The sequence below is a fragment of the Vicugna pacos genome, chromosome 22 (genome assembly GCF_048564905.1).
Source record: "Vicugna pacos chromosome 22, VicPac4, whole genome shotgun sequence".
NCBI classification, from domain to species: Eukaryota; Metazoa; Chordata; class Mammalia; order Artiodactyla; family Camelidae; genus Vicugna; species Vicugna pacos.
The window spans coordinates 23,247,816-23,273,465 of NC_133008.1; the positions used below are offsets into that span (position 1 = coordinate 23,247,816).

General features: G+C 45.4%; 1 protein-coding gene across 2 annotated transcripts; it reads right to left on the reverse strand.

Moving 5' to 3' along the window:
• Positions 1-8,080: 8,080 nt before the first annotated feature.
• LOC102526777 (cytochrome P450 4F2-like) lies at positions 8,081-24,753 on the reverse strand. 2 transcript variants are annotated; one of them, XM_072947469.1, is made up of 14 exons: positions 24,711-24,753; positions 24,093-24,294; positions 23,364-23,522; positions 18,949-19,093; positions 17,757-17,810; positions 17,538-17,665; positions 16,016-16,137; positions 15,041-15,311; positions 14,632-14,698; positions 14,316-14,445; positions 8,893-9,026; positions 8,748-8,812; positions 8,542-8,624; positions 8,081-8,339 (listed from the first exon to the last, which is right to left on the reverse strand). In XM_072947469.1, exons 2-14 carry the CDS (start codon positions 24,291-24,293, stop codon positions 8,162-8,164), a joined length of 1,737 nt encoding a protein of 578 aa, XP_072803570.1. In that variant the 5' UTR covers position 24,294; positions 24,711-24,753; the 3' UTR covers positions 8,081-8,161. The 2 variants fall into 2 exon arrangements, with proteins under 2 accessions (XP_072803570.1, XP_006218380.2); XM_006218318.4 differs by lacking the exon at positions 23,364-23,522.
• Positions 24,754-25,650: the final 897 nt, after the last annotated feature.

Below are 25,650 nucleotides of genomic sequence, written 5' to 3' on the forward strand. Positions count from 1 at the left end.
AAGATTACTGCTAGTCATAAGGAGCAGATTTCTCAGTTAATAATCTTAGAATTTGGGTTCATAAAATTTTTTTCTGAAATATAGCTATCTGAAGTCTTGTTCTGCCTGTTTTCCCAATATACAGTGTGCCTCATTCTATTCTTTGTACTGAATTAGCCACTGTAGTGGCGAATGACTTAATCCTTGTAGAACCAGATGGTAGACAACATTCCTTATTTTACACTGCCTGTAATTTGTAAATGTCCCCTAGTTAAATCCACCCTTATTTAGCCAGAAGCCCTTGCCAGGACCCCACTGTTGTTGCATTCCCCAAAGGGACTGGATACCTCAGCAAACCAGTTGTGTGAGTGTCAACATTTACGTAGGCACAGAAATATCTGAAAAATTACAACCAACACCTGGAATGGGAGGGCAGAGTAGAAGGAATTGTTCTGTTAAATGTATCCATTTAACCAACTGTTTCCTTTTCTTATACGAAGCCTGCAAAGCATTTTTAATTATAATTACTAATCTATGTAATTATAAATTATATTTTTAAAAGGAAAAATGCTTAGTGCACGTTTAGTGTCATGCCTGGACACCTGTGAGAAGCCAGAGGGCATTGTAGTTAAGAACAAGGACTCCAGGTGCCGGGGTTCAAATCAGGACCAGTTGTGTGAATTTGGGCAGATCTCTCTACCTCTCTGTGCCTCAGTTTTCTTGCCTGAAAATTGAGGATAAGGACAAAGTGATTGTGAAAATCAAATGAATTGACATGAGTTAAGTGCTTACAACCCTCCCTGGCTCATCACCAAGCATAAGTAATTGTCATTATTTCTCTTATTTTATGGTGGAATGAGGACATGAACACCAGCCATGAGCCATAGGTCCCACTGGCACACACATCAGTGATGTTGTAGGCTAAGAACATTCCCTGTTCATTCTCTCTGCTCTTAGCAGGAAAGAGGCTCCCAGGAAAAGAGCAAACACCAGACTTGGGATCAGATGGTTCATGGTCAAAGCTGGGCTTTGCCACTCTTCAGCTGTGTGATCTTGGACAAGAGGCTTGCCCTCTCTGAGCTTCACATTTCTCCTCAGTAAAAAGGGGAAAATAACAGGCTCTTGGGGATTGGAGTAGCAAGCCTATGTGGGTGTCTAAGTTTGGGTTCTCTGGAAGTAGACTCTAATGCAAGAATTCAAGTGCAAATAATTTATTTGAAGGCAAGAATTCAACTGCAAGCTGTTTGCTGGAGAAGTGATTCCAGGAAATGCCAGTAGGGCAGTGGGGCAGTGAGATGGGGAAGGGAAGGCAACAGGTAAAGTGTGCTTTAGCAAGAAAGCTTACACTGTGGGCACCATGGGCTCAGTCCCTCTGGGAGACAGCAGAGAGCATGCACTCACCAGTCCTTAGTCAGGACTTTATCCAAGAGTGTTATTTCTCCAGAATGTCCTCCTGCACTGCAAGGCTGAGGTCTGGGGACAGGGGCAGGGGGCCTCCCACAGCAATTGTTGTGAGGAACACAGCCTGGTGCAGACAGTTACAGTGGTTCAGTGACTTCAAAACACAGACACTCACACCCCTACATACATCCACACACATACATCCACACATGCACACAACTGCATACACAATCACATACACATACACACTGTGTGCACACAGTCACACAAACACACTTACATACACCCATGTGTGCCCTCAATTACATACACACACACGTGCATGCAAACACACACATGCACGTGCACACATACACACATGCATTTCCCCGTGCACACAATTACATGCATAACTCACATACACACACTATCATGCATGTGTGCACACTGTTGCACACTTACACACAGTCGCACATGGAGTCACACAGCCACATACACACACACACATTGAACTAATGGAGACCAGATGACTTAGAGCTTGTTGTCTCAGAATCTTCCAGCAGAGGGAGCCTCCAACACATACTCAGGAGAGGAAAGAGCATCCCACAGCATCTAGTGACTGGACTAGACCTGAGTTATGTCTTGAGAATTAAACACAGGAACCACTGGACCCACGCCTCTTCTCCTCCCTGTCTCTCATTCATTCACCATCACAGCCCTTAGTGGAAAGTCAAAGCCTGTGTGTAGTGGGAGAGGAGACATTTGACACCCCAAGTATAGATAACTCTTGAAGGGACTTTCTTCATGGTGGGGGAAAGAAATGATGCATTAACTGGGGGGAAAGTGGGGACAAGGGTAGGTTTTTTTTTTAATTGAAATAATACAGCATTATTTGTATTCCAGTGAGAGTGATCCAATAGGCTTCAGGATACATGGTCAATATAAAAAAATTAATTTTATTTCTATATTCCAGGGGTCAGTGAACTATTTGGGCTATGTACTAGATATGGCCTCTTGCCTGTCTTTGTAAGATACATAAACAAAGAATTGTTTTATATTTTTAAAGGATTATAAAGGAGTGGGAAGAAGAGGAGGAAGAGATTCTGAACATGGTATGCAAGGCCTAAAATATTTACTATATAGGTCTTTACAGAAAAAGTCTGCCAACCCTGCTGTACACTAGCAACAAACAATTGGAAGATGTTTTCAAATATCATTTTTCAAGTATCATACACCACAAAAAGTGAAATACTCAGATATAGGCTTAACAAAATACGTGCATGATTTCTATGATGGAACTTCAGGACACCAGTGAAAGAAATCCAAGAAGACCCAAATTAATGTAGAGGTATACAATGTTCATGGAGTGGAAGACTCAAGGAGGGGAGGGTATAGCTCAGTGGTAGAGCACATGCTTAGCATGCATGAGATTCTGGGCTCAATCCCAAGTACCTCCATTTTAAAAATAAATTAATAAAAATAAAAATAAAATAAACCTAATTACTGCATCCCCCCAAAAAGACTCAATATTGTTAAGATGTTAAGTCTCCTCAAACTGATCTACAGATTCTAAGAAATCACAATCAGAGGAGGACTTTTTGTAGAAGTAGATAAGCTGATTATAAAATTTACATGAAAATGCAAAGGACTTAGAATAGTCAAAATTTTTCTGAAAAGGAAAAATGTAGCTGAAGGATTTACAATACCCCTTTCAAGACATGCTATAAAACAATAGGAATCATAATAGTGTGGTATTGGCCAAAGACTAGACACAGAAATCAATGGAACAGAAGAGATTCTGTATTAAAAAACAAAACAAAACAAAACATGCAGGGCAGGTCAATGCACAAGGATAGTCTTTTCAATAAATGGTACTGGAAAAATTGGATATCTATATGCAACAACAACAACAAAAAGCCAAACCCATACCTCACCATATACAAAATTTTACTTAATATGGATCATAGAACTAAATGATGCAAAAATGTAAAACTTTTAGAAGAAAAAAGGAAGAGAATCTTTGTGGCCTTAGGTTAGACAAAGAATTCTTATATACAACACCATAAGCATGATCGTGAAAACTTGATAAATTGCACTTTACAAAAATTTTAAAATTTTGCTCTGTGAAATAAATTTAAGATAAGGTAAAGATCTGCCACACACTAGGAAAAAAGGCTTGCAAATCACAAAGGACTTGTATGCAAAATATATAAAGAACTCTTAAAATTCAACAATCAGAAGGTAAATAATCCAAAGAAAATTAATGGGGGAAAGATATGACCAGGTACTTTACCAAAGAAAATATATGAATGGCAAAAAGGCACAAGAAAAAATGTTCAACATCGTAGTCATTAGGAAATGCAAACTAAAATCACGGTCATATATCATTGCACACCAGTAAGAACGGCTGGGGGAAAACTGACACTGCCAGTTAGTATGTGGATCAACTAGAACTCTCATACATTAATGACAGAAATTTCAAAAGACACAGACACCTTCAGAAAACAGTATGGAGATCTCTCAAAAAATTAAAAATAAGACAACATATAACCATATAATCCAGGAAAACTGAAACCAGGATCTCATAGAGATATCTGCACTCCCATGTTCACTGAAACATTATTCATAACAGCCAAGATATGGAAACAACCTAAGTGTCCTTCAGTGGGTGAAGATGTGGTAAACATGTACAATGGACTGTTATTCAGCCATGAGAAAGAAAGAAAACCCGCTCGTTTGTGACAATGTGGATGGACCTTGAGGACATTATGCTAAGTGCAACAAGCTAGAGAAAGACAAACACAGGCAGCCCTCCATGTCTGTGGGTTCTGCATCCGCAGATTCAACCAACTGTGGATTAAGAATATACAAGGAGGGAAACTTCAAAAAGCAAAACTTGGATTTTCTGCACACCAGCTACTATTTACATAACATATACCTTTAACTAGGTATTATGAGTAATCTAGAGATTATTTAAATCATACAGGAGAAAATGCATAAGTTAAATGCAAATACCACACCATTTTATATGAGGGACTTGAGCATCCCTGGATTTTAGTATCCACGGGGAGTCCTGGAACCAATCTCCTACCACCCCCGCAGATACCGAGGGAGAAGTGTACTGTATGATATCACTTACATGTGGAACCTAAAAAAGACAAATTCAAAGAAACAAAGAGTAGAGTGGTGGTTACCAGGGTTTGGGGGAGTGGGAGACATGGGGAGATATTGGTCAAAGTGTTCATTTATAAGATTAACAAGTTTGGGAATCTAATGTACAATATGGTGATTATAGCAATGAACATCTGTACACAAATATTCATAGTAGCTTTGTTCAGTACAGCACAAAACTGAAAACAATCCACACATCCTCCAAATGATGAAGAAAACATGGCCCATCCATACTATGGAATGTTACTTAACAATAAAAAGAAACAAAGTATTAATGCAGACAACATGGATGAATCATAAATGCATTGTTAAGTGAAAGAAGCCAGACTATAGGGGTGGAGAATGGATCAGTGTTTGGCAGTAGTTAGGCTGAAAGGCTTTTGACTACCAAGGGTGACAATTTTAGTGGTGGTTACACAACTCTAGGCATTTGCCAAAACTCAGAACGTCTACACCAAATACAGAAAACCTTACTTTTTTGAAAATTTTCTAAATGTACACAGAGTTTTAAGATGAGGCAGAGGGTAACTAAGCACATATATTATCTGGATAAATACACTATGAAATGATATGCACAAAGTGCTTACCTAAAGATGAGAAAACTGGGAAAATGAAGGACCTATGGAAGATGACTATTTTTCACTGTGCATTTTATTTTTTACATGAGTGAATGTATTTCCTGTCAAAAGTATTCCATATAAAAATTTAGGCACCACCCACCAAAGAGTCTCATCTGGTAAGCCCGCAGGTGTTCTCCAGGTGATCTGATGTACCTCGGGCTGAAACACACCTTGAAGATCATTTCTCTGGAAGGTAAGGCATGACCTCTGAAAACAAGCTGACCAAACTTACCTCTACCCCACCACTCATCAGCTGAGCGACCTTGGTTAAGTAAATCTCTCCAATGCATAATACTGGTGTGAGGATGAAATCATTGTTTACCTGGGGGACCTGAAGTGTCATCACCTTCTCCTTTCCAATGGTCTACTTCTGTTAATAGGACTAAAAACATCAATGTCTATGGAGTCATCAGGACTTAAGTGTTGAATGGAAAGTGTTTAAGCACACTCACATCTTACATGAGTGTATGTGTATCTATTGTTATAAAAATGAAATTTCTAGGGGGTGGGTATAGCTCAGTGGTAGAGTGTGCGCTTAGCATGCAAGAGGTCCTGGGTTCAATTGTCAGTATCTCCACTAAAAAAAAAAAAAAGATTAAATAAATAAACCTAATTGACCCCCAGATTAAAAAAATAAATAATTTTAAAAATGAATTTTCTACACCAAAAGTTATTTGATTTAAAGTAACTCAATTTATCATTGGCAGTGATATCTCAAGCCATCAAGGTGAATAAAGATAATTCTTGCAAAGTGAGACAAACTAAATTATTTTCTAACATAATGTCATTTAAAAAAAATAAAGAGTGGCTTGGATACTTAACACATAAAGGTTTAAAAAAAACCCAAGATGATGATTTTATGTTGTGGAAGGAGGTTCACGATATATTATTATATGAAAAACCCAGATAAACAAGAAAAGTGTATGATAAAATAGCATTTCTTTGATTGAGGTAAAATTCACATAACATAAAATTCACCACTTTGACTATTATAAACTGTTTGATTCCTTGCATCTAATACATTCACAGTATATGCAACCATCACCTCTATCTAGTTCCAAGATATTTGCATCACCTGAAAAGGAAACATCATACCCATTAGCAGTCATTCTCTATTTCCCTCCCCACCCTCCAGCTCTTGGAACTATCTCTATGGATTTGCCTGTTCTGCACATTTCATGTAAATAAAATCATATAATATGTGACTTTCTGTGTCTGACTCTTTTTACTTAACATAATGCTTTCAAAGTTCATCCATGTTACATGTCTCCATTCTTCATTCTTTTTTATGACTCAGTTATCGTCCTTGTTAAGATATACCACATCCTATTTACCCATTCATCTGTTAATGGATATTTACAAGTGTACAAGTTTTTGTTTGAACACCTGTTTTCAATTCTTTTGGGTACATACCTCGGTGTGGGATTGCTGGGTCACAGGGTAATTCTAGGTTTAATTTATTGAGGAAACACCAGGCTGTTTTCCACAGTGGTCACACCATTTTACATTTCCAACAGCAATGTGTGAGAATTCCAATTACCCCATGTCCTCACCAACACTTGTTATTTTCCATTTTTTGTATTCTTGCCATCCTAGTAGATGTGAAGTGGTATCACACTGTGGCATTAATCTGCATTTCCCTAAGGACTAATGATGTTGAGCATCTTTCCATGTGCTTGTTAGTCAGTAAAATAGCATTTTTAAAAAAGGAGATTACATGTAAGTGTAATACATTTAGATGTAAATTCAAAATTTTACTTGTATAAGGATTACATATAAATTTAAAATTTGGCATTATATGGGAGAGAATATGGACGGTGATTAGTTTGACGTGTTTGGATTATGGATATGGTTGTATTTTTTACTTTTTATTATTTGCATTTTCTTCTATGATGAGGTATCATTTGAAGGAAAAGAAAAACATTTTAAATAAGAACTCTGAAGGCAAAGAAAAACAAATGGGGTTTTCATCTTAGAATATATTAAATATTTATTCATTGCATGTTACAGGGTTTCTTTCTTATTTTGCAGCCAGTAAGTCTTCTGGCCCCTAACCTCTAGGCTCCTGAAAAGCTCTGAGGCTAGGACTCTATCCCAGGACCCCCAACGGCCTGAACGGGGAGAGTCCTAGGGCAACCGCTGTCCCTGGTGCTGAAGGGCCCCCAACCTGCCTCCCCATCTCCCACCACCCTCCTCCACCTTCCTCTCACTATTGTGTACCCTCTTGACCTCCACTTCCTAGAACATCTAGGTGAAAATGAAGTCCTGCCTCTCTGAGGGGGAAAAATGTTTTTTTCAGGCTATCTTCACATCAAACCCCCTTGCAACTATTAACAGATGTAACTGTGGAGATTTTGAATTTACTGAATCTTCTAATGATAGTTTTCTTCAACAGTAAGTTCCTACACTTCCCGAAACTTAAATATAACTTTTGTGACTTTAAAACATTTTAAATTTGAGAAAGTGGTGCAAAAAGTAGGGAGGAAATTAACTCTTATTGAGTACTGATGCTTACCAGATACAGAATCAGTCATTTTGCGCATGCTTGCTTATTCAACTCCACAACAGCACAATAAGGTGGCTACTATTATGTGATAAAGGAACTGAGGCTTAGAGAGGTAAACGATTTCCCCTAAGCCGAACAGCTAGTAGATGGCAGACTGGGATGGTGACCTTGGTGGTATAACTGCAGGGAATGGTGGATCCAGGGTCATCTGACCCTGACTGCATCTAGCTCTCTGTTTCATCTTCCCTAAAAAGTAGTCTTGTCCTCGTGGACAAGGACAAGATGGAGCTTCAGCTCCACATCAATCCCCCACTACCCCGTCCCCCAGGTTCACTCCCTGGATCCTCACAGGCCACGCCACCACCCTGGATCCTCACAGGCCCCAAGGGCCCCCTGCTGGTTCTAGATGAGGCTCAGGCAGGGGTGACAGCACAGTTTTATTCCTAGGAATCTGCAAAGTGAGGTGTTTCATGTCAGCGTGGATCCCAGGCCAGGAGGTAGTGGATCATTGCTGTCCTGCGCTCAGTGGCTCCACCCGCAGCCAAAGTCCGCCCTCTGCGCGCAGGATCAGCTCCGGCAACCTGCGCGGCTCCTCCTTATCCGGCAGGACGCGGAAGCGCAGCAGCGTGAGCGCTAGGACCACCTTCATCTCAGTCATGGCAAACGTCTGCCCAATGCAGTTCCTGTGGCATGATGGGGGATGACTGCACCTGGGACCCCTATCAGGTCTCGTCATGCCCAGAAACCATCTGGGACACCCATCCCCTTCTGCAGGGTTAGAGAAGGAGTCTAACCGTGCCTGAGACCCCTAGGTGGGCTTCCATGTTCCCTGAGACCCACTACCATCCTCACCCCAACCCCGCCTCACACACGCGCTGGCCTTACCTGGGCCCCGCTGAAAAGGGAATAAAAGCCAGAGGTGATCTCTTCAGGGGGGTTTCTGGATCAAAGCGAAAGGGATTGTATACCTGGAGGCAGAGAGAGGCTGGGCTGCTGGGTGGGCTTTCTCAGGATACCCAGACACCCCTAAAAAAGACAGATGTGGATAGAGTGGAGGGGGGAATGTCTGATTTCCCCTGTGGTGGACGCACTTCAGGGTCCGGCCAGACTGACGGGTTGTGATGAATCCCAAAGATGCTGATGACACAGATGTTCCCTATTGGGGAGGAGAGGACAGTCAGGACAAGGTCTCAGCTGATAGGGCCATCACCTTCCTCCCCTTGTCATTTTGGGTACCTTTGGGGATGACCCGGCCATCTGGTAGCACAATGTCCTGGGTACAGCAGCGGGAGATGACTGTGACTGGAGGATGCAACCGCAGACTCTCCTTGATGCACATGGTCAGGAAAGGCAACTGGGTCAGGTCATCCCTAAGGAACCCCCATGACAATTATCCAGGGGCAAAAACAGAGACTCCCCCCACCAAGCCCTTCTGCTGCCCTGTGAGACCCTCTCTCTGCCTCCCTCTGTCCCTCACTCCTATAACAAAATCAATTCCAGATGGATCAAAGATTTAGGCATTAGAATATCAAAACCACAGAAGTTACTAGAAGAAAACAGCCTGGTATTTTTAGAAGCATTTCTGAGCAAAACACAACATTTCAGAGGGTATCCTTTGAAGTGTTAATATATTTGCATTTAAAAGCTTTTTGAATTATATAAATAGCTTAAAATGAAAAAAAGAATCTCTGTCATGGACTTATAAGGTTATTGGAATGAGTAAGATCTACTCCACAATCTAGGGTGAGATGACCTAATATTATTAAGGTGTCAGTTCTTTCTAAATTAATCAACATATTCAATGTAATCCAATAAAAATTTTAGTTTGGTTTCTTTGGGTGGGCAGGGGGAACTTAGTAATCTTACTCAATTTGAATTAAAGTTCATCAAGAACTAGGTCAATCTGAAAATACAAGATCAAAGAAGAATCCAATCTACCAGATAGTAAGACCTACTACAAAAGTGTAGTAATGAAAAAAAAAAAAAACCAGCGTGGTATTGTTGCAAGAACAGGAAAACAGACCCATGGAGAGAGAGAGAGCTCGAAGATGGTACATGAATATGTAAGAACATCATCTGGCAAAGAAGCCCTAGAAAACCCTGGGCAGCAGATGGATAGTTTGGTAGAAGGTATGCAGATAACTGGTGATGTAGAAATAAAAAAACCCCAAATCCTCATCTACTCCATATACAAAGTAGTGTCCCCTCTTACATGTGACAGGTAAAACCATGAAGTAAAAAAAAAAGATAATGTAGGAAGCATCTCCGTGATTTAGGAGTAGGAAAGAATCCTTAAAACCCCAAAAGCACAAGCTGGAAGACAAAAAGAAATGAATAAATATGCACAGAAGTAAGGATTTCTTTTTAATAAAAGACACCATGGACCAAATTAACATTCAGATGAGATATCTGCAATAAATGTTCAGATATTAGAACAATTATCTTGAATATACAAGGAGTTTCTGCAAATCAACAAGAGAGAGGACAGGTCTCTAAGCGAAAAGTAGGCAGAGGACACCATCTAGGAATTCATGGAATTTCAAATGGAGATTTCAAACATGAAGAGATGCTCAAAGTCACTGATTTTCAGAGAAATGGAAATTTGATAGCAGTGAGATGTTACTTCACATCTATTCGGGGTGAGAATTAACAAGGTGGGTACTGGTAAGGAGTGGCTGGGGTGTGGGGTAGAGTGATATGCACTGATATGTGGAGGTGTGGACAGGGACCACCACACGGGAGGACATCAGCGTGGTCAAGGAAAGGCAATGTGTGATTTACAGTCCAGCAAACTGGCTCCTGGGTTTCTATCCCAGAGAGATTCTCAGACAGGTGAATAAAGTCACATACACAAAGACATTCATTGCAGTGATGAGATGGAAGCAGCCTGGATATCCAGCACTAAGGGATTGGAGAGGAAAGTTTATGATGCTTCAAAGTAATTATCTAAATGGACGTGGAACCATGGATGTCTAATAAAATCATAGCGCTACATTTCTGAAAAGGGTAAGAACCATCATGAAATCTGTGATGTAATACATAATTGTGAATTTTAAAATGCATCCACTCAGAACAACAAATTATACAAACAAAAGGACTGGGCTCTCTAGAATCACATCGTTGGAGGACTGGACGTGAAGATTTGGGATGACTGGAAATGAATAAGTTTTGAATGGGAAAATGATGACAATTAATCATGTGTCGAGGAGCACAATCAACTCCATCCTTGACAACTGAGGTCCAAAATCCTAATTAATTAAAAATTTCAAGAATATATTTTGAACTACCCAAACTGATCCTGAGGATTCAAATGGAAAAACAAGGATGCAAGAGAAAAATTGTAAAAGCTGTGCAGTGAGGTAGGACTGACCAACTTTGTCACATATGAAAATGTTTTTTAAAGTATGGTAAATGAAGACTGCTTGGTGCTTATGTATTAATATATAACTAAATAGAACAGAATAGAGTTCAGAAATAGACCCAAACATATAAATAAATGTAGTTTATTGTGAAGCTATTATTTAGAATCCTAAGACAAATACAAAATATTCACTTAAATTCTGCTGGGACGATTAGGTAGCTATTTGGAGAAAAAAAATAGATGCCTACTTCAGTACTTATATCAGTATAGATTTCATATGGAACAAAGGATTAAATATTTTAAAACAATAAAAAATTAAATAAATAAAATTAAATTTTTTATAAAATCTTTTTTAAATAAATATATCCATTAGAGGAAAACAAACAAGAGTTTTACATTTTAATCTCACAGTATGAAAGGCTTTTCCAAGAATGATTTTTAAAAAGACACAGAAACTGTAAAAGACAAAAATTAATAAATTTGACTACAAATAAATGAACCAAAATGAAAATAAAGTCAAAAGACAATCTGGGGACTAATTCTTGCATAACAGAAAAGAACTAATTTTCTTTATATTTAAAGAAATATAATTTCTTTATACTTAAATGAGTCAGTAAGGAAAAAAAAACTAGAAAAAAACCTCAAAGTAAAAAAGACAAATTTAGCGAACTGAAACTCCACAGAAAAAGAAACATGCATGGTTGTTTAAAATGTGAAAATGGTAATCAACTTTACTCATACTTAAAGTACTGTTTACTAAAGTAACAAAGTATTATATTTCACCTAGCAGAATGGCAAATTTTTATGTTTTATAATGCATGCTATCAGTGAAGATACAAAGAAATTGACACTCTCAAAATCTGTTTGTAGGAGCAGATTTTCCAAGAGCTATTAAATTGTAAAACTCAAATGGTCTTTGATCCATAACACCACTTCTAGGAATGTGTCCTAGAGAGACATTCATACATATAAGCTAAATAGATTTTCACTACATCATGTTTATTATAGCAAAAGGCTGGAAACTATACAAATGTCCATTGATAGGGGAATATTTAGAGAAATTATGGTCTATCCATATGATGGAACACTATACAGCTATCAAAAAGGGAAATATAGAGATCAACTAGTCCATCACACCCTGCAGGGTAAATCAATACAGAGATGCTAAAAGGCAATTTGGCAATATCTGTTATAATTGAAAATGTTTACATAAATGTCCCCAACAGAAGCATCCTAGGTAAATAAAGCAATGCTATTTACCCTCAGTGAGAAGGACTGCTGAGACAGATTATTGAGTGAAAAGAACAAGTGACCAAATGTGTCTGTATTTATATTAAACTGTAATAACCTAATGTGATGCAGGATGTTTCATGTTGTGTCAAAAGAAAAAAACCATTCTCATTATTGACTTTGCAATTCAAATTTAATTTTCTGAAACTTAAGAAAGGAACTTGAAGTTATCTTGTCAACATGCATGCATGAATGCTCTGCATATACTCTCAGTTGTAGAGAGACAAGACAGAATGAATAAGGTGAGAGAGACTGAACCGATAAATGTAGGTATAGACTGAACAAGGTCTGGAAGGACAGAGGAAACCATTGAAGGAAGGGAATGGGTTTAGGATACTGGCATGACAGAGGCTTATGTGAGGTGATGGATGTATTAACTAAGTTTATCGTGATCATTTTACAATATATACATATATCAAATCATCATGTTGTACACCTTAAACTTACATAATGTTATATGTCAATTATTTCTCAATAAATCTGGGCGTGGGAGGAGGCTTCGTTGTAAAGTCCATTGTACTATTTGGATTTTTACCGAGTGCATAATTTTTTGAAGTTGGGAGAATCAAAAAAAATTTTTCTACCTCACAGGACTGCTGTGCCGAGCAAAGCCTTGAAGTTGAGGGCACTATCTCTAAAATGTTTGTCCAGTCCAACACTTCCTCTCCATCCTTCAGTCCTTGGCCCAGAACCTTCCCCTCTGGACCCTCAGACTGCAGCTCACCCCCTCCAGTTTGCCCCTGTAGCTGCAAGGAGATATTTCTAACATTCATATCTGCCCTGCCTCTCCCCTACTCAAACATCTCCCATGGCTCCCCATTGCCCTCCAATGTTAGTCATAGATCTCCCTTCAAGAAAGAACTTGCCATATAGCTGCAAGGAGTGCCATTAGCTGACCACCTCCAGCTATAGGGCCTCTGGGTTCTGCCACAGACTTCAAGCCAAGGCCACACTTTCCTGGGCAGCCCGTAGTCAAAGACTGAACACAGTGGGCCTCTTCTGCCTGACCATTTCTGTCCAGTGTTACACACTCCTCATGGCAGCATCCCTGCCACGTCTATCTTTTATTCAGTATTGGCTCCCCAAAGGACTTGAACTGACACCTTTGAAAACTTTTAACGTGGTTTCCAAAGCACTCCAAGAAGGGCTTCCATTAACAGCTCCAGCTTTACTGGGGGCCTCTCTGATCCTCACACTGTATATTTCACAAGGATCCAGCCACCTTTACCCCATCCCAGACATTTCAGGCTCACTCCTGCATGCTTCCATCCTGGCCTTTGCACAAGCTGCCCCCTTGGCCTGGCCACTGTCCACTACCCACATTCAGGGTGGTGAATTCATGTTCAGTGCTTCACTATCAGTCCTCACCTCCTTTCCTCTCTGGCCCAGCCTTGTCCATGTAGGACTTGAATGGAACTAGACCGTGAGTTGGGAAAGGAGCAGTATAGACATGTTTACTCAACAAAAAGATGGATAGAATTTTTTACCCCCAAAGATCTCTTGTGAATCCCTGGAGTAGACTCTTAGGTAAGAACTAGAGAAAAGAGCAAAAATTAAGAGAAATAAGGGTCTTTGCTGGAGAAAATGCAACTTCAGGGAGAAAAGCAAGGGAGGTGAGAAGAAGTTTATATACTGAACATGTACTAGATGGCATCTGCTCTACACACATTGTCACAGTTCTCCAAGTGGCACTGTAAGGGAGAGATCCTCACCCCACCCAACCCCCATAGAAGAGAAAAGCGGTATTCAGAAAAGGGAATTGGTTTTTATTAAAGTCACATAGCAAGTCAGTGCAGCATTCATGCGGACACTTAGATCTTTCTATCCCAGAAGCCTGCAAACTTTCCCCAGCTATTCAGACTAGGTACCAGCCCCTGCCTCTGGGCTCTGCTCCTATTCCTACTAAGCAATAATGACAGAATCAACAAAGAGATCTTTCTACTTCCCCAGCCAGGGAGCAGAGCCCATGAGAGGGGCTCAGAAAAAGGCCATGAGGACTTGCACTCACCATTCAATCTCTTTAGGCTCACGGTCCCTCAGGAGTTCTTGCACCTCCTGCCGGCAGCGCTCCTGGTATTCAGGGTGCTTTGCAAGGTTGTAGAGGATCCAGGAGAGGCCGCTGGCTGTGGTGTCATGGCCTGAGGAGCAGACAGACAGGCGTGGGTCTACTTTAGCATCAGAGGATGGACAGCACCCTCCATTAAGGCCCTCCCACAAGGAAATGGGAAGGGTTGGGCGAGATGGGATGATCCAGGGCCCACGCACCAAGTCCCTGGGATGAAGAGACCCTGGCCTCTTCTGTAATCCCACATTGGGACACTCACCCTCAAACATGAAGGTGTCAGCCTCGGCTCGGATGTCCTCATCTGACAGTTCCTTCCCATCTTCATCCTGGACAGGAAGCAAGATCCCCAAAATCACACCAGCTCTAAGGACACCTGAGTCTAGCCTGAAATTGTCCCTGAAGCTCCATCATCCAAGCAGGATCCTTCCCTCTTCATCTCCAGAGCCCAGCTCACAGGCCCCCTCCCTGGTCTCCTTCTTCCTGTTTACTCCTTCCAGGCAGCCTTCTGCACAGTCCTGTCAAAAACTTATCTCTGACCTGTCCCCTCCCTTCCTCAAGCACCCTCTATGACTCCCTAGCACTCTCTGGATCAAGTCCAAGTTCTTTGATCTAAAATTGGAATTCAAGGCCCAGTCTACTTCTTGAATTTAGATCCCAGAGAAGCTGACCTTGGCCAGCAGGAGCACATCAATGAAGTCCAAAGTCTTGGTCTTAGCCTTGGCCTGAAGCAAGTCATGGGAACCCTGACTAGTGAGGGTGCGGCGCCGCTCCTGGATGACGGCATCTGTGAAGTCGTGCACTAGGTTGCAGGCCCTCCGGAAGCGCTGCCCGTCAGGGGTGAGGTAGTACAGGAAGTCCATGTGCAGGAAGATCTGGTGGGTCCTTTTTGTCACAAGGGCACTGAGCTCCAAGATGGCGGCAATATATTCGCTGGGTTTCCTACAGGGTCCAACCAGAGAGAGCCTTAGGAAGCAACCTCTTAACACACAGGGAACCTTGGGAGCACCTGCCAGCCAGTAACCAGGACCACATGCCATCCAGAAAAGAGTGTCCTCCAATCATGCTTCTCTCTCTGCCTCCCATCTCTGTGAGCTGCCACATGTCCTAGACCACAGGGCAGAGCTTGGGAATCATGCTCATCTTTCCTCTCTCCTACACAATATCTAGCCCTGCCATTCTTCCTCAGTTTCTCCCAAACCTGCCCCATTTTCTCCACCAAGCTCAAGATTCCTCCTCTCTGTGGTCTCCTTGCCTCCTGTGTCTACACACCAGCCAGTCTTCTCTCAAGTCACATGACCAAGTTCAGCTTTGACCATGACCCTCATCTGCTCAAACACCTTCCATGGCTCCCTGGAAACCTCAGGATAAAGTTCATGTCCTCTTTGGCACTCCTCCAACTTCACATCCAAGGCGTCTCCACACTGTTGCACACACCTTGCTCATCCTAGCCCCCTGGCCTTTATCAAACATTTCTGCCTACTGGAAAGGATCGCTCCTTCTCTTTCCCTTCTCTGTCCTTCTATGTCCAGCTCTGACCCACCTCCTCCAGGAAGGCCCTTCTGATTGCCCTGGTCAGTCCTCCCTCCCCCATCTACTCCCTTGGGTCTATGGCTTATGTTCCCAGGCCCTGGGCTGACACTCACTCTTGGCAATTGCTGTCGAAGCTGAAGACACATTTCTGCAGACTGTCCAGGGTCATGAGGCTGATGTGTTCAAACATGTCCAGACGAGTGTTGCCCTCTGAGGCCAGGCGCTGCCATTTGGCCTAGACAGAGAAGAGAGCAGAGCTGGGGCTGAGACCTCCCTCCTCTGAGTCTCTCCCCAACCTCAACCACCTAGATGGACTCCCTTAGCCCCCAAATCTTGGTCCTCTTACCCTAGACACCCATCCCCAGGGAAGACCAGGCTTGAGTGGGACTGGAAGCTGTTACTATCAAGACAGGAAGAGCCTACAGCTGGGAGTCAGGAGACCTGGGTTGAAGGTCCAGATCTGCCTCCTATGCTCTGTGTGCCTTCGGTCATCTCATTGCTTTCCACTGGGCTTTTCCACTGTCAAATTTTCAGTAACAGTTAAGATGACCTGCATTGATGTTGGGCAAACCAAATTAAAATTCCTGCTCCATCACACATAGCTCACTTACTAATGTGTGATCTTGGGCAAGCTCTCTAACCTGTCTGATCTTTCACTCCATCATCTATAATATGGCAACTATAATCCACTCTTACACATAGGGCTGTGAAAATTAAGTTAGACAGCATATGCCATGGAAGTGGCACACTGTTTCTGATATGCAGTAAGTGCTAAGTAATTGTTAGCTGCCATCATCCTCTTCATCAGTATCACAGTGGTAGACAACAGCAAACATGTCCTCGTTCCTTCGTCCCTCCCTATACCCTCACTCTTTGCAATGAGATTTTGCAGCTCTTTCATCAGGAGGTGGAACCTCTGTCTCCACCTCTTGAATCTGAGCTGAGCATGAGACTTGCTTCAGTCAACAGAAGGTATATCCACAGGGTGCTAGATCTGAAACTAGTCTGCAAGAGGTACTGCGCATTTCTGCCCGCTGTCTTGGAGCCCAGTCTTCACCATTCATTTGAGCCCAGGCGAGCCTACTGGAGGATGAGGGACAAATACAGGAGTCCATTGTCCCACCAAAGCCATCCTAGACCAACTGACAGCTGGCCAAGCCCCAAACGTGTGTCAGAGCTGAAGCTGGTGCAGCAGAGCTGTCTACCAAACCCATCCATGACCATGGACATGTGAGTGATTCCAGCCAAGATGCAGGAACAATTCAACTGACTCATCATCTCATGAACAGTAATAAACGCTAATTCAAGTCCATGAGTTTTAAAGTGGTATATAATGCAGAAAAAACCACTATGCAATCTTCAAGCTTACTGTTTTGAATTTAGAGTTTCATGAGGTATACTAGAAACTAAAGCCTTCTGAGCATCTACTGTGTGCCAAGAATATGACTCCATTACATCATCTTGATCATCCTTTAAGAACGGATTATTATCCTGGTTTTACAGATGAGGAAACTGAGGCTTGGAGAGGAAAATCAGTGACCCCCAAAGCCCTCCAGCAGAGCCAAGATTCTAGACCATATGTGTCCGAGGCCACTCCTCCTTTCCCAGGGCTCCAGAGGGGCTCAAGAAACTCACATGCATGATGTCTGCACTCTTGTTGAAAATCTTCATATACGGCTTCAAGATGTCAAAGTGGAAGGCAGGTGTCAGCAGGCGGCGATGGTGGCTCCACTTGTCACCGGCACTTAGCAGGAGCCCATCCCCTAGCAGAGGCAGCCACGGGGAGTGAGAAAGGGCAGCCTCTTCCCCTGGGCCCAGAGGTGTCCCCAGCCCCCTTCACTCACAGTTACTCACCCAGCCAGGGCTTCAGGAAGCTGTAGAAAAACATATCCTTGGGTACGACGGTGGCTGACATGAGAGACAGAACATCAGGGGCCATGGAGAGAGGGAGGGGAGGGACTTTCGGGGGAGGATGGGGGCTCCCAGCCAGGAGTCTGCATTTCCTTTCCAAGCCCAGCATAGCAGAAATGGGGCCAAGGGCAGAGGAAACAGGAAGGAGGGGGGACCAGACCAGGCTGCAGCACAGAGTAGAGCAAAGGCAGAACCCATAGACACATCCCTACATGCTCAGATGCACCCTAACATGGCACAACATGTCCCAGCATGCCTTGACATGTCTCCCACATGGTCCAGTATGTTCTAAATACCTGAGCACAGCCCAGCACTCTACAAAATGCCTAACAGGAACCTAGGACACTTTGCCCCAGCACTCTCTGACATCTCCAGGAATATCTGACACAGCCCCAACATATGTTAAAATGTAACATGAAGCAACATGCATGACATGCCCTGACATGGCACAGCTCTGACATGGGCCTGAGACACCTCAGCATGTCCCACATGTCCCTCAGATGGGCCCCAGACAGGACTTCAATGCAGTTCCATTAATGTCCCAGAGATGGCCCAGGTGTGACATAGACAGCCTCAGTACCCTCCTCCACCCTACACTTGGCATTAGGTGTTGGGGCTCAACAGACTCCTCTGTCCTTAAAGAGACCAGAGGATGCTGTACCCCTAAGATGCTGAGCTCCACCCAACTAGATACAGTTAGAAACCTGGGGTCTGGTGGTATTCTCCCACAATACTCTGGCCACATCCCTCCCCAAAATCACCTTCTAGCTTAGGGTCCCTCCCATCAGAGGCAGCTAGAGGCAGCTAGAGAACATACAGAGCTAAGAGGGAAGCTTTAGTATGCTACATGGCCTTGAGACACCATTATTAAAACCTGGATCCAGCCATGCCTGAAGACAACCCTCCCTGAGCTTTTCAATCAATAGATTCCCTTTCTAAACAGTGTGAGTTTCCACTACTCAAAACTTAAAGAGACTTTGGCAACAAGAGAGAACCAGAGGCCTGCCCAGGATCATCCAGCAGGTCTCTGTCAATGCTGCCCATTCCCCTGCTCAACCTGGTCTGTTCAGGAGTGGGAAGGGCTGGGAGCAGGGGAAGGAGAGAAGCTGGGGTTTGGGGCTCCTGGGAGAGATACCTGGGGCCTGGAGCAGAGCAGCAACAAAGTTAGGGTGGACAAGTCGCAGGATGGGACAGAAGGGCCCCATCCACCAGAGGTGGATGTCGCGGAAGTAGTGGCCCAGATCTTCAATCAGTCGCAAGCCCTCCTCATTGCTCTTTGCCTGGAGATGGGTCAGGATGAGACCAGGCCTGGCAGGGGGCCTCAGGAACTACAACTGCCCACTGCATCCCATACCCACCACACTCACTATCCCCCATCTCCCCTCCTGCCTGGGTTATCAAAGATCTGTACTTCTCGCCAACTTTTCCATGTCTATCTGTGTGCTTCTCCCTTCCCCTCACTCTCTTCATCTCTCTATATAGATAGATAGATAGATAATGGGTGAATAAAAAGGTAGATGATAGGTGGATGGATGGATAGACATGATAGATGTAGATAGATGATAAGTGGACAGATAAATGATGGGTGGATGGAAAATGGTTAGATAGAAAGATGGGTAGATAATGGGTGGATGGATGGAGAAATGATTAGATGATGGGTGGGGAGATGATAGATGGATGGAAATGGATAGAAATAGAGATAGAGAGAATGGACGGATGGATGGATGGAGAAATGATTAGATGATGTGTAGATAGATGATGAGTGGATGGATGGAAACGGATAGATAGGTAGGTAGATAAACAGATAAACAGATAGATGTGTTTGTATCTATGTGTATATATACACATATATATATATGTGTGTGTGTGTGTATATATATATGTCTCTTTTGCTCCATTGATGTCTCTATGTGTCCTTTCTGTCTCCTTCACTCTTTCTCTGTATGTCTCTCTTTCTCTGCCCCTATTTCTGTCTCTCCAACTCCCCGTCTCTGTTCTCACCTCCACACCTCCCATGGCGCTCCATCATTCTCAGAATCAATCCCCTGCCTTTACCTGGTCTCGAAGTCCTGCTCACCCTACTCCTCTCTGCCTTATCTTCCCCTGCAGCACTCTAGCAGCACTGAGCTCCTTCCTGTGGTTCAAAGCCAGGTGCTCACTTCTCACCTCCAGGCTTTGAATGTGAGTATCCTCTCCACAGAATACACTTTCTTTGCTTTGCTTAAAAAATGCTTACTAATGATCCCAGACTCTCTCCCAACAACTCTTCCTCCAAGAAGCCTCCGGCCTTCCCAACAGTAGAAGACTTGCCTCCTCTCTGGGCTCCCCTGGACCCTGTCTCTCTGTCAGACCCACCCTGACCACACAGGATTAGGAGTGTCTCTAATTCTGTGTGCCCAAGAGTGGGACTTCCTCCAGGGAAGAGCCTGGGCTGAGTCTCCCCAAGGACCCCCAGGCAGTGTCCAGAACACTAGAAAGGGGTTGACAAATAAATGAAAGAAAGAAAAAGATGACCAAGGGTGCCCAAGAGCAGGAGGGGCCTTTGGACCTACAGGGGCTGCACCAAAGCTTGGCAGTTGAGGGGCTCACGACCCTTGGATGCTGCAATGGCACCCACCGCCACATGCACATGTGGGAACCTGTGGTGTTGGTGACAGACCAGGCAAGACCAGGGTGGTAGAAAATGGTGAGGAAGACGATGGGTCCCAGCCAGATCATAAGTCCCTGGGGGCAGGTAGCCATGTTGAATTAAGTCCCTCAAGCCCTGCAAGGACCATCACTCCCCAAAAGCAGCCACAGCAGGTCCCCCTGCAGCCACTGCAGGAAGAAGAGATGCTCTCTGCCCACAGGGAGGCTGACCTTGGCTCAAGAAGACAGAAATTTTTCATCCTGGGAGTGGGTCCAGTCTAAGGGGCGACCACAGAAGGAGATCCCCATGGGGAAGGTTTGTGGGTAGTAGGGTGCCCTCAGGACTTGTCCTTGGGTTTTGGTCCCACATCCTTTCATGTTCTGGCTGGTCCACAAGGCCTCCAGTTCCTTGCATAGTATAGGGTCTGCAATCCTCGGACTTTCCAGCCCTGGTAGACCCCAAAGGACAGATGTGAACTCTGCCTGCCAATCAGGACAGCAGCTCCCACCTATGAACCCCTTCTGCTGGCCAGGCTCTGTGCATAGTGCATCCTATCTGTCTGTCTGTCTATCCGTCTATCTAGGACATCCTCTCCATCTATTCCTCACCATACATCCTAGCTATCTATCTATTGCTCCTGAACCTGTAGACACTCCCATCAATCATGCCATTTACAAATGAAGAAACAGAGGCCACATCCTCTAAAAGGGGAAGGCAGGTGGGTCACCGACTAGTGAGGCATCTTCCCCAACCCCTCGGGATGCCCCATCCAAGCCTGACAAATACCACCAGGTACTCCAGGCAGGTAAATATAAGTCATTTTCACCATTATGACCTGCTCCCTGCTCCCTGAGGACCATGAGGTACTTGAAAAGACTGGTCCAGAGAGGGAGAGTGACTCAACCAAGGTCACACAGGAAGAGAGACTCAAGGAGAGACGAGTGAGCAAGTCCAGCCTCCATGGCTGAGCCTATGGAGGGGGAGTCAGAAATGCAGGAACTTTATAACATTCCTGCTGCCTCCAGGGCTTGCTGAGAACATTCCAAGACCCATAATCTCAGGCAACCTCCACGATGACCTTGGGACATCCTGTTCTGTAATGAGCTGATCTGGGGGGGAAGAGGACAGAAGCTGGATGCTTACGCCTTTGGCCTTGGGTAAAAAGGGAGGTGATGGCAAGTTACCCAGGCTTCCAGCACAATATCATCAAACATTTATTAAGGGCCTGCTGTATGTTAGCTTCTGGTCTGGGCCACTGTAGGTATTATGTCTGCCCTCCAGATCTACCATCTAGTGGGAGAGATGGAAAATACACAAATAATTGGACAATTCACTAGGTAAATATGAGCAAGGCCAAGTCAGAGGTCAAGGTCTGTGGGGGTCAAGGGAGGCCTGTAGAAGGTCGTTACATTTGAGCTGAAAGTGGGAGGATAAGGAGCAATTCATTGGGTAACTGCAGGAAGAGAAGTGCTTCCACGCCAAAGAGCAGCACAAGCAAAAGCCCTGCGGTGGGAAGGGCTTGCTCTTTGAGGAGATAAAGCAGGAACTCAGAGTGTCCGTGACATGCACAGGGCTGAGGAGGACCACAGGGCCTGGCCAGGAAACATTTAGTCTTTATCTTCAGAGCAATAGGCAGGTATTGAAGAGTTTTCAGCCCAGAAGTGGTATGATCTAAACTTCAAACAAATATCTCCATGGCTAAAGAGAGAGTGGATGAGAGAGGACAATGGTAGCAATGATGAGACCAGAGAGCAGGCTGGGAGAGGCTTCCTGGATGGGGCCAGGGGTGGCAGGAGATGCAGAGAGGGGACAGATGGAGGAGAGATTGTGGAGGCAGTGCATTAGGGCCAGATGCACAGGTGAAAGAGGCAGGTTTGGAGACCCCAGACTATGGGATGTGGGCAACCAGAAGGATAGACTAGACTAAGGGTGGGGACAGAATTGGGGAGGGAGCCACGAGTTCAGATTCTGACCAAGGAATGAGGTGTTTATGAGACTGTTATATGAGGAGAGAAGGAAGGAGCTGGACACATGACCTTGGGCTCAGGAGAGATGTGAACTCATGGTCCACTTACGAGTTAGAGCCCTGGGTAAGAAGGTGGCCTCAGGAGAAAGAGAAGGAGAAGGGGTTAGGATGCTGGTGGTGCCCCACATGGGTGAAGAAGGAGCCAAGTGGAGACAGAGGGACCATGGGGAGGTAGAGGGGAGACCAGGGGAGGGTGGTGTCTTGGAATCAAGAGGAAAAGGAGGTTCCAGGAGGACAGGGTGGTCCACAAGCTCAGAGAACTGCTGGGAGGTGGACAAGATGGGGCCAGAGGGAGTCGGTGGGATTTAGAGACCTAGAGGTCACAGCCATATGGCAGGAGCATGATGGAGGTGGAGACCAGACTGGAGCAGGTTAGAGCAAGCAGAGAAATGGAGGCAAAGAATGCAAACAACTCTGTGCACAAGGAGATGGCAGAGCGAGCAGACTGGAGGTTTTGTGCAGAATGAGGCCCATTGGAAATGGGCAGTTGGGGATTTACATGTCACCCCTCTGTCTTGTTTTGTGACCTTCTCTAGCATCATCATGGAAAAGAGATCAGAGGATGTGGTGGGTTGAGCTCACACAAGGCAAAGGTTTTCCAAAGAGCCATGAAGGAAAGCCCAGTTGCCAAGAGACTTCAGCCCATGGACAAAGGATGAGAATCTAAGCTATTTGTGTCCAAAGAAGTAAGAGCAAAAGGAAGCTGTTGGACTTGGGTGTAGAGGTTAACTAGACATCTTGGCAGGGTCTAGGATGGGAGAAGATGGGAAAAAGAAACTGGAAGGAAGTAGGGTTGTGGTCAAAGAATGCAACCTCCAGATCAATGGCTTTGGAGGTGGTGACTTTACAGGTGATGACAAAGTCCAAAGTGTGATTGTGGCAATAGGGAACTGACACAGCACAGAGGAAGGGCCTCTGGAATGAGGCTAGGAAGGTGGGCCAGGAGCCCCCTCCCAGGAGGTTTGGCCATTAGGGCAGAGGCCAGAGTGATTCCTTCTGAAACGGGGAGCGGTCCACTTTTATCCAAGTTGGACACTGTAGCCCACTGATGTACCTTGAGGGTGGAAGACAAAATAAGAAAAAGAAGGTACCTGAGAAAGAGGAGGAGGAGGAGGGACTGCCCACATGTCTTCTCCAGCCCAGCTGTGCCCCATCAAGGTAAGACAGGGTGGAGGTCATGGTCAGTTCCTCGGGGGGGAAGTGGAAAAACCAAAGAGGAGCAAACACTGGCCTGAGGTCAACAGAAATGAACCAGGCAGGGAACGGACCTCAGACAGTGGCCCTGAGGAGGCCTCAAGACTGGCAGTAAAGAACACGGGGGCATCAGGGGACCCCCAGAGGCCCACCCAAGAGCCCCTCAGATGTGCACTAATGTGGGGAGATAGGCAGAAACATGATCCAAAACAGTCTCGGGGTAAGGAAGGGCAAGAACAGCAAGGCGCTGGGGCGTGGAGCGGACCAAGAGGAGAGGGTTGGACCTGCCTGGGGAGTGAGGCAGGAGGTCTCCCTTGCTTCTCTGCTGCCCTAGACCCCAGCCCAACCCCAGACCCCCAGCTCCGATTTCCAGCTCCTCCGGAAATCCATCCACCTGAGCCCTGAGACCTGTCCTGTGGCACACACTCACCAGATCCAGGTGACCCCAAAACCAGTTCCGTTTTGGGGGCTGCGGGAAACACCGGAGGCGGCGAGCATTGTCATAGAAGACATAGGTCCAGGACAGGACGCGGGCCAGGAGCCAGGAGACCACGGCCAGCAGCAGCAGCAGCAGCCACAGGGAGGCTGCCACCGGCCCGAGACCCAGCCAGGACAGGCTCATCTGCAGCATTCTGCGGGGCAGACAGGATGGTGGTGAGGACAGGGGCGGGTGGGGAGGGTGAGGCAGAGACAGATAGCAGGAGAGGAAGGAGAGAGTGAGGGGCAGAGGCAGGGAGGGCGAGGATGGGACAAGAAGAGCTTAGAGAAGGGCAGACAGGGACCCAGAGAGGGGAGGGACACCCAGGGAAATCCAGAGGACAAGGGAGAGAGACAGAGACAGAGAGATAAAGAAGGAAAAGGAGACGAATGAAAAGGAGACGAATTCAGCCCCAGCTGAATCAGCAGGAGGTTGCCAGGGGCTCCGGTTACAAGGAAACCACCGTCCCCTCAACCACCCCGGGCCAGCTCTCTCCCTGGAGCCACCCAGCCTTGGGCAGTGTCCCTCCCAGCCCCAGACCAAATCCTCTCTGGCCGCCCAGCCTGGCACCTTCTGTCTGGAGCAACTAGTCCCACACAACTTCCTCTGCCCTCCTCCTGGGAGGTCTTTATCCCTGGCTTGACCTCTCAACTGGGGAGAGGCTGGGTTTGGCTGAGTCAGCCAATCCCAGCACGCCGGGCTGCCTCCTCCCTGCCTGGCGTCTGCCCAAGACTTAAAACCGGAGGCAGCTGACTCTGGAGAGGAACCAGCTCCGAGTCACATGGTGCAGACGCTGAGTTCTGAGGATCAGCCCCTCCCACACGGGGTGAGGGGCTTGTGGGGAGTGGGGGGCGGGCAAAGGTGACTGCTGCTCAGGTACCAGGTGAGCAGGGCAAACATCTCCACACGTGGGCCAGGAAGGTGTCACATACCATTTCTTGACACAGAATCAGGAACCTCAGTGACACAAAGCCTCTGGCCTCTGGGGCACACAGCCTGGTAGGAGTCCAAGTCCTGCCTCCAAGCAGCCCAGGGCCTGGGTTGAGACATGCCTGCCCGGGGCAGGAACAGAGAAACCAGCTGGCTGGGGATTACTCGCATCAGTTTCAGGGGATAAAATGGCCCCATCTGAACAGGGCACCTGGAGGGGTAAGGGGTAAGGCTGTGAGGGTCCAGGAGAGAACAGGGTCCAGATAGGGGAGGGCAGAGCTGGGAGATCCTGAGTGGAGTTCTACCCCGCCCTCACTCTGACTGTTGGCTGTGCTGACCCTCTCTGGGCTCAGTCTTCCCATCTAGGAAATGGGATGTCAGCCTTAAAGGGGGCACACCAGATCCAGATCCTGTCCCAAAGTGGTCTCAGCACCCCCTGAAGTCTCCTCATGGTCAGGCTCCAAGATGAGAGTGAGTTTGAAGGATGAGGCGGCTGAGTGAAAGGGTTTGGACAATCATTCCTCCTGCAACGAATAGAATGTTGGAGGAAATGCCCTAAATTTCCTCCACCCCCCTCCCC

Coding starts and splice junctions, on each gene's coding strand:
- LOC102526777 (XM_072947469.1), bottom strand. CDS start 24,293: ATGCTGCAGATGAGCCTGTCCTGGCTGGGTCTCGGGCCGGTGGCAGCC. Junction 23,523..24,092: donor TTTGGGGTCACCTGGATCTG/GTGAGTGTGTGC, acceptor TCCACCCTCAAG/GTACATCAGTGGGCTACAGT. Junction 8,625..8,747: donor CAGTCTGGCCGGACCCTGAA/GTGCGTCCACCA, acceptor CTCTGCCTCCAG/GTATACAATCCCTTTCGCTT.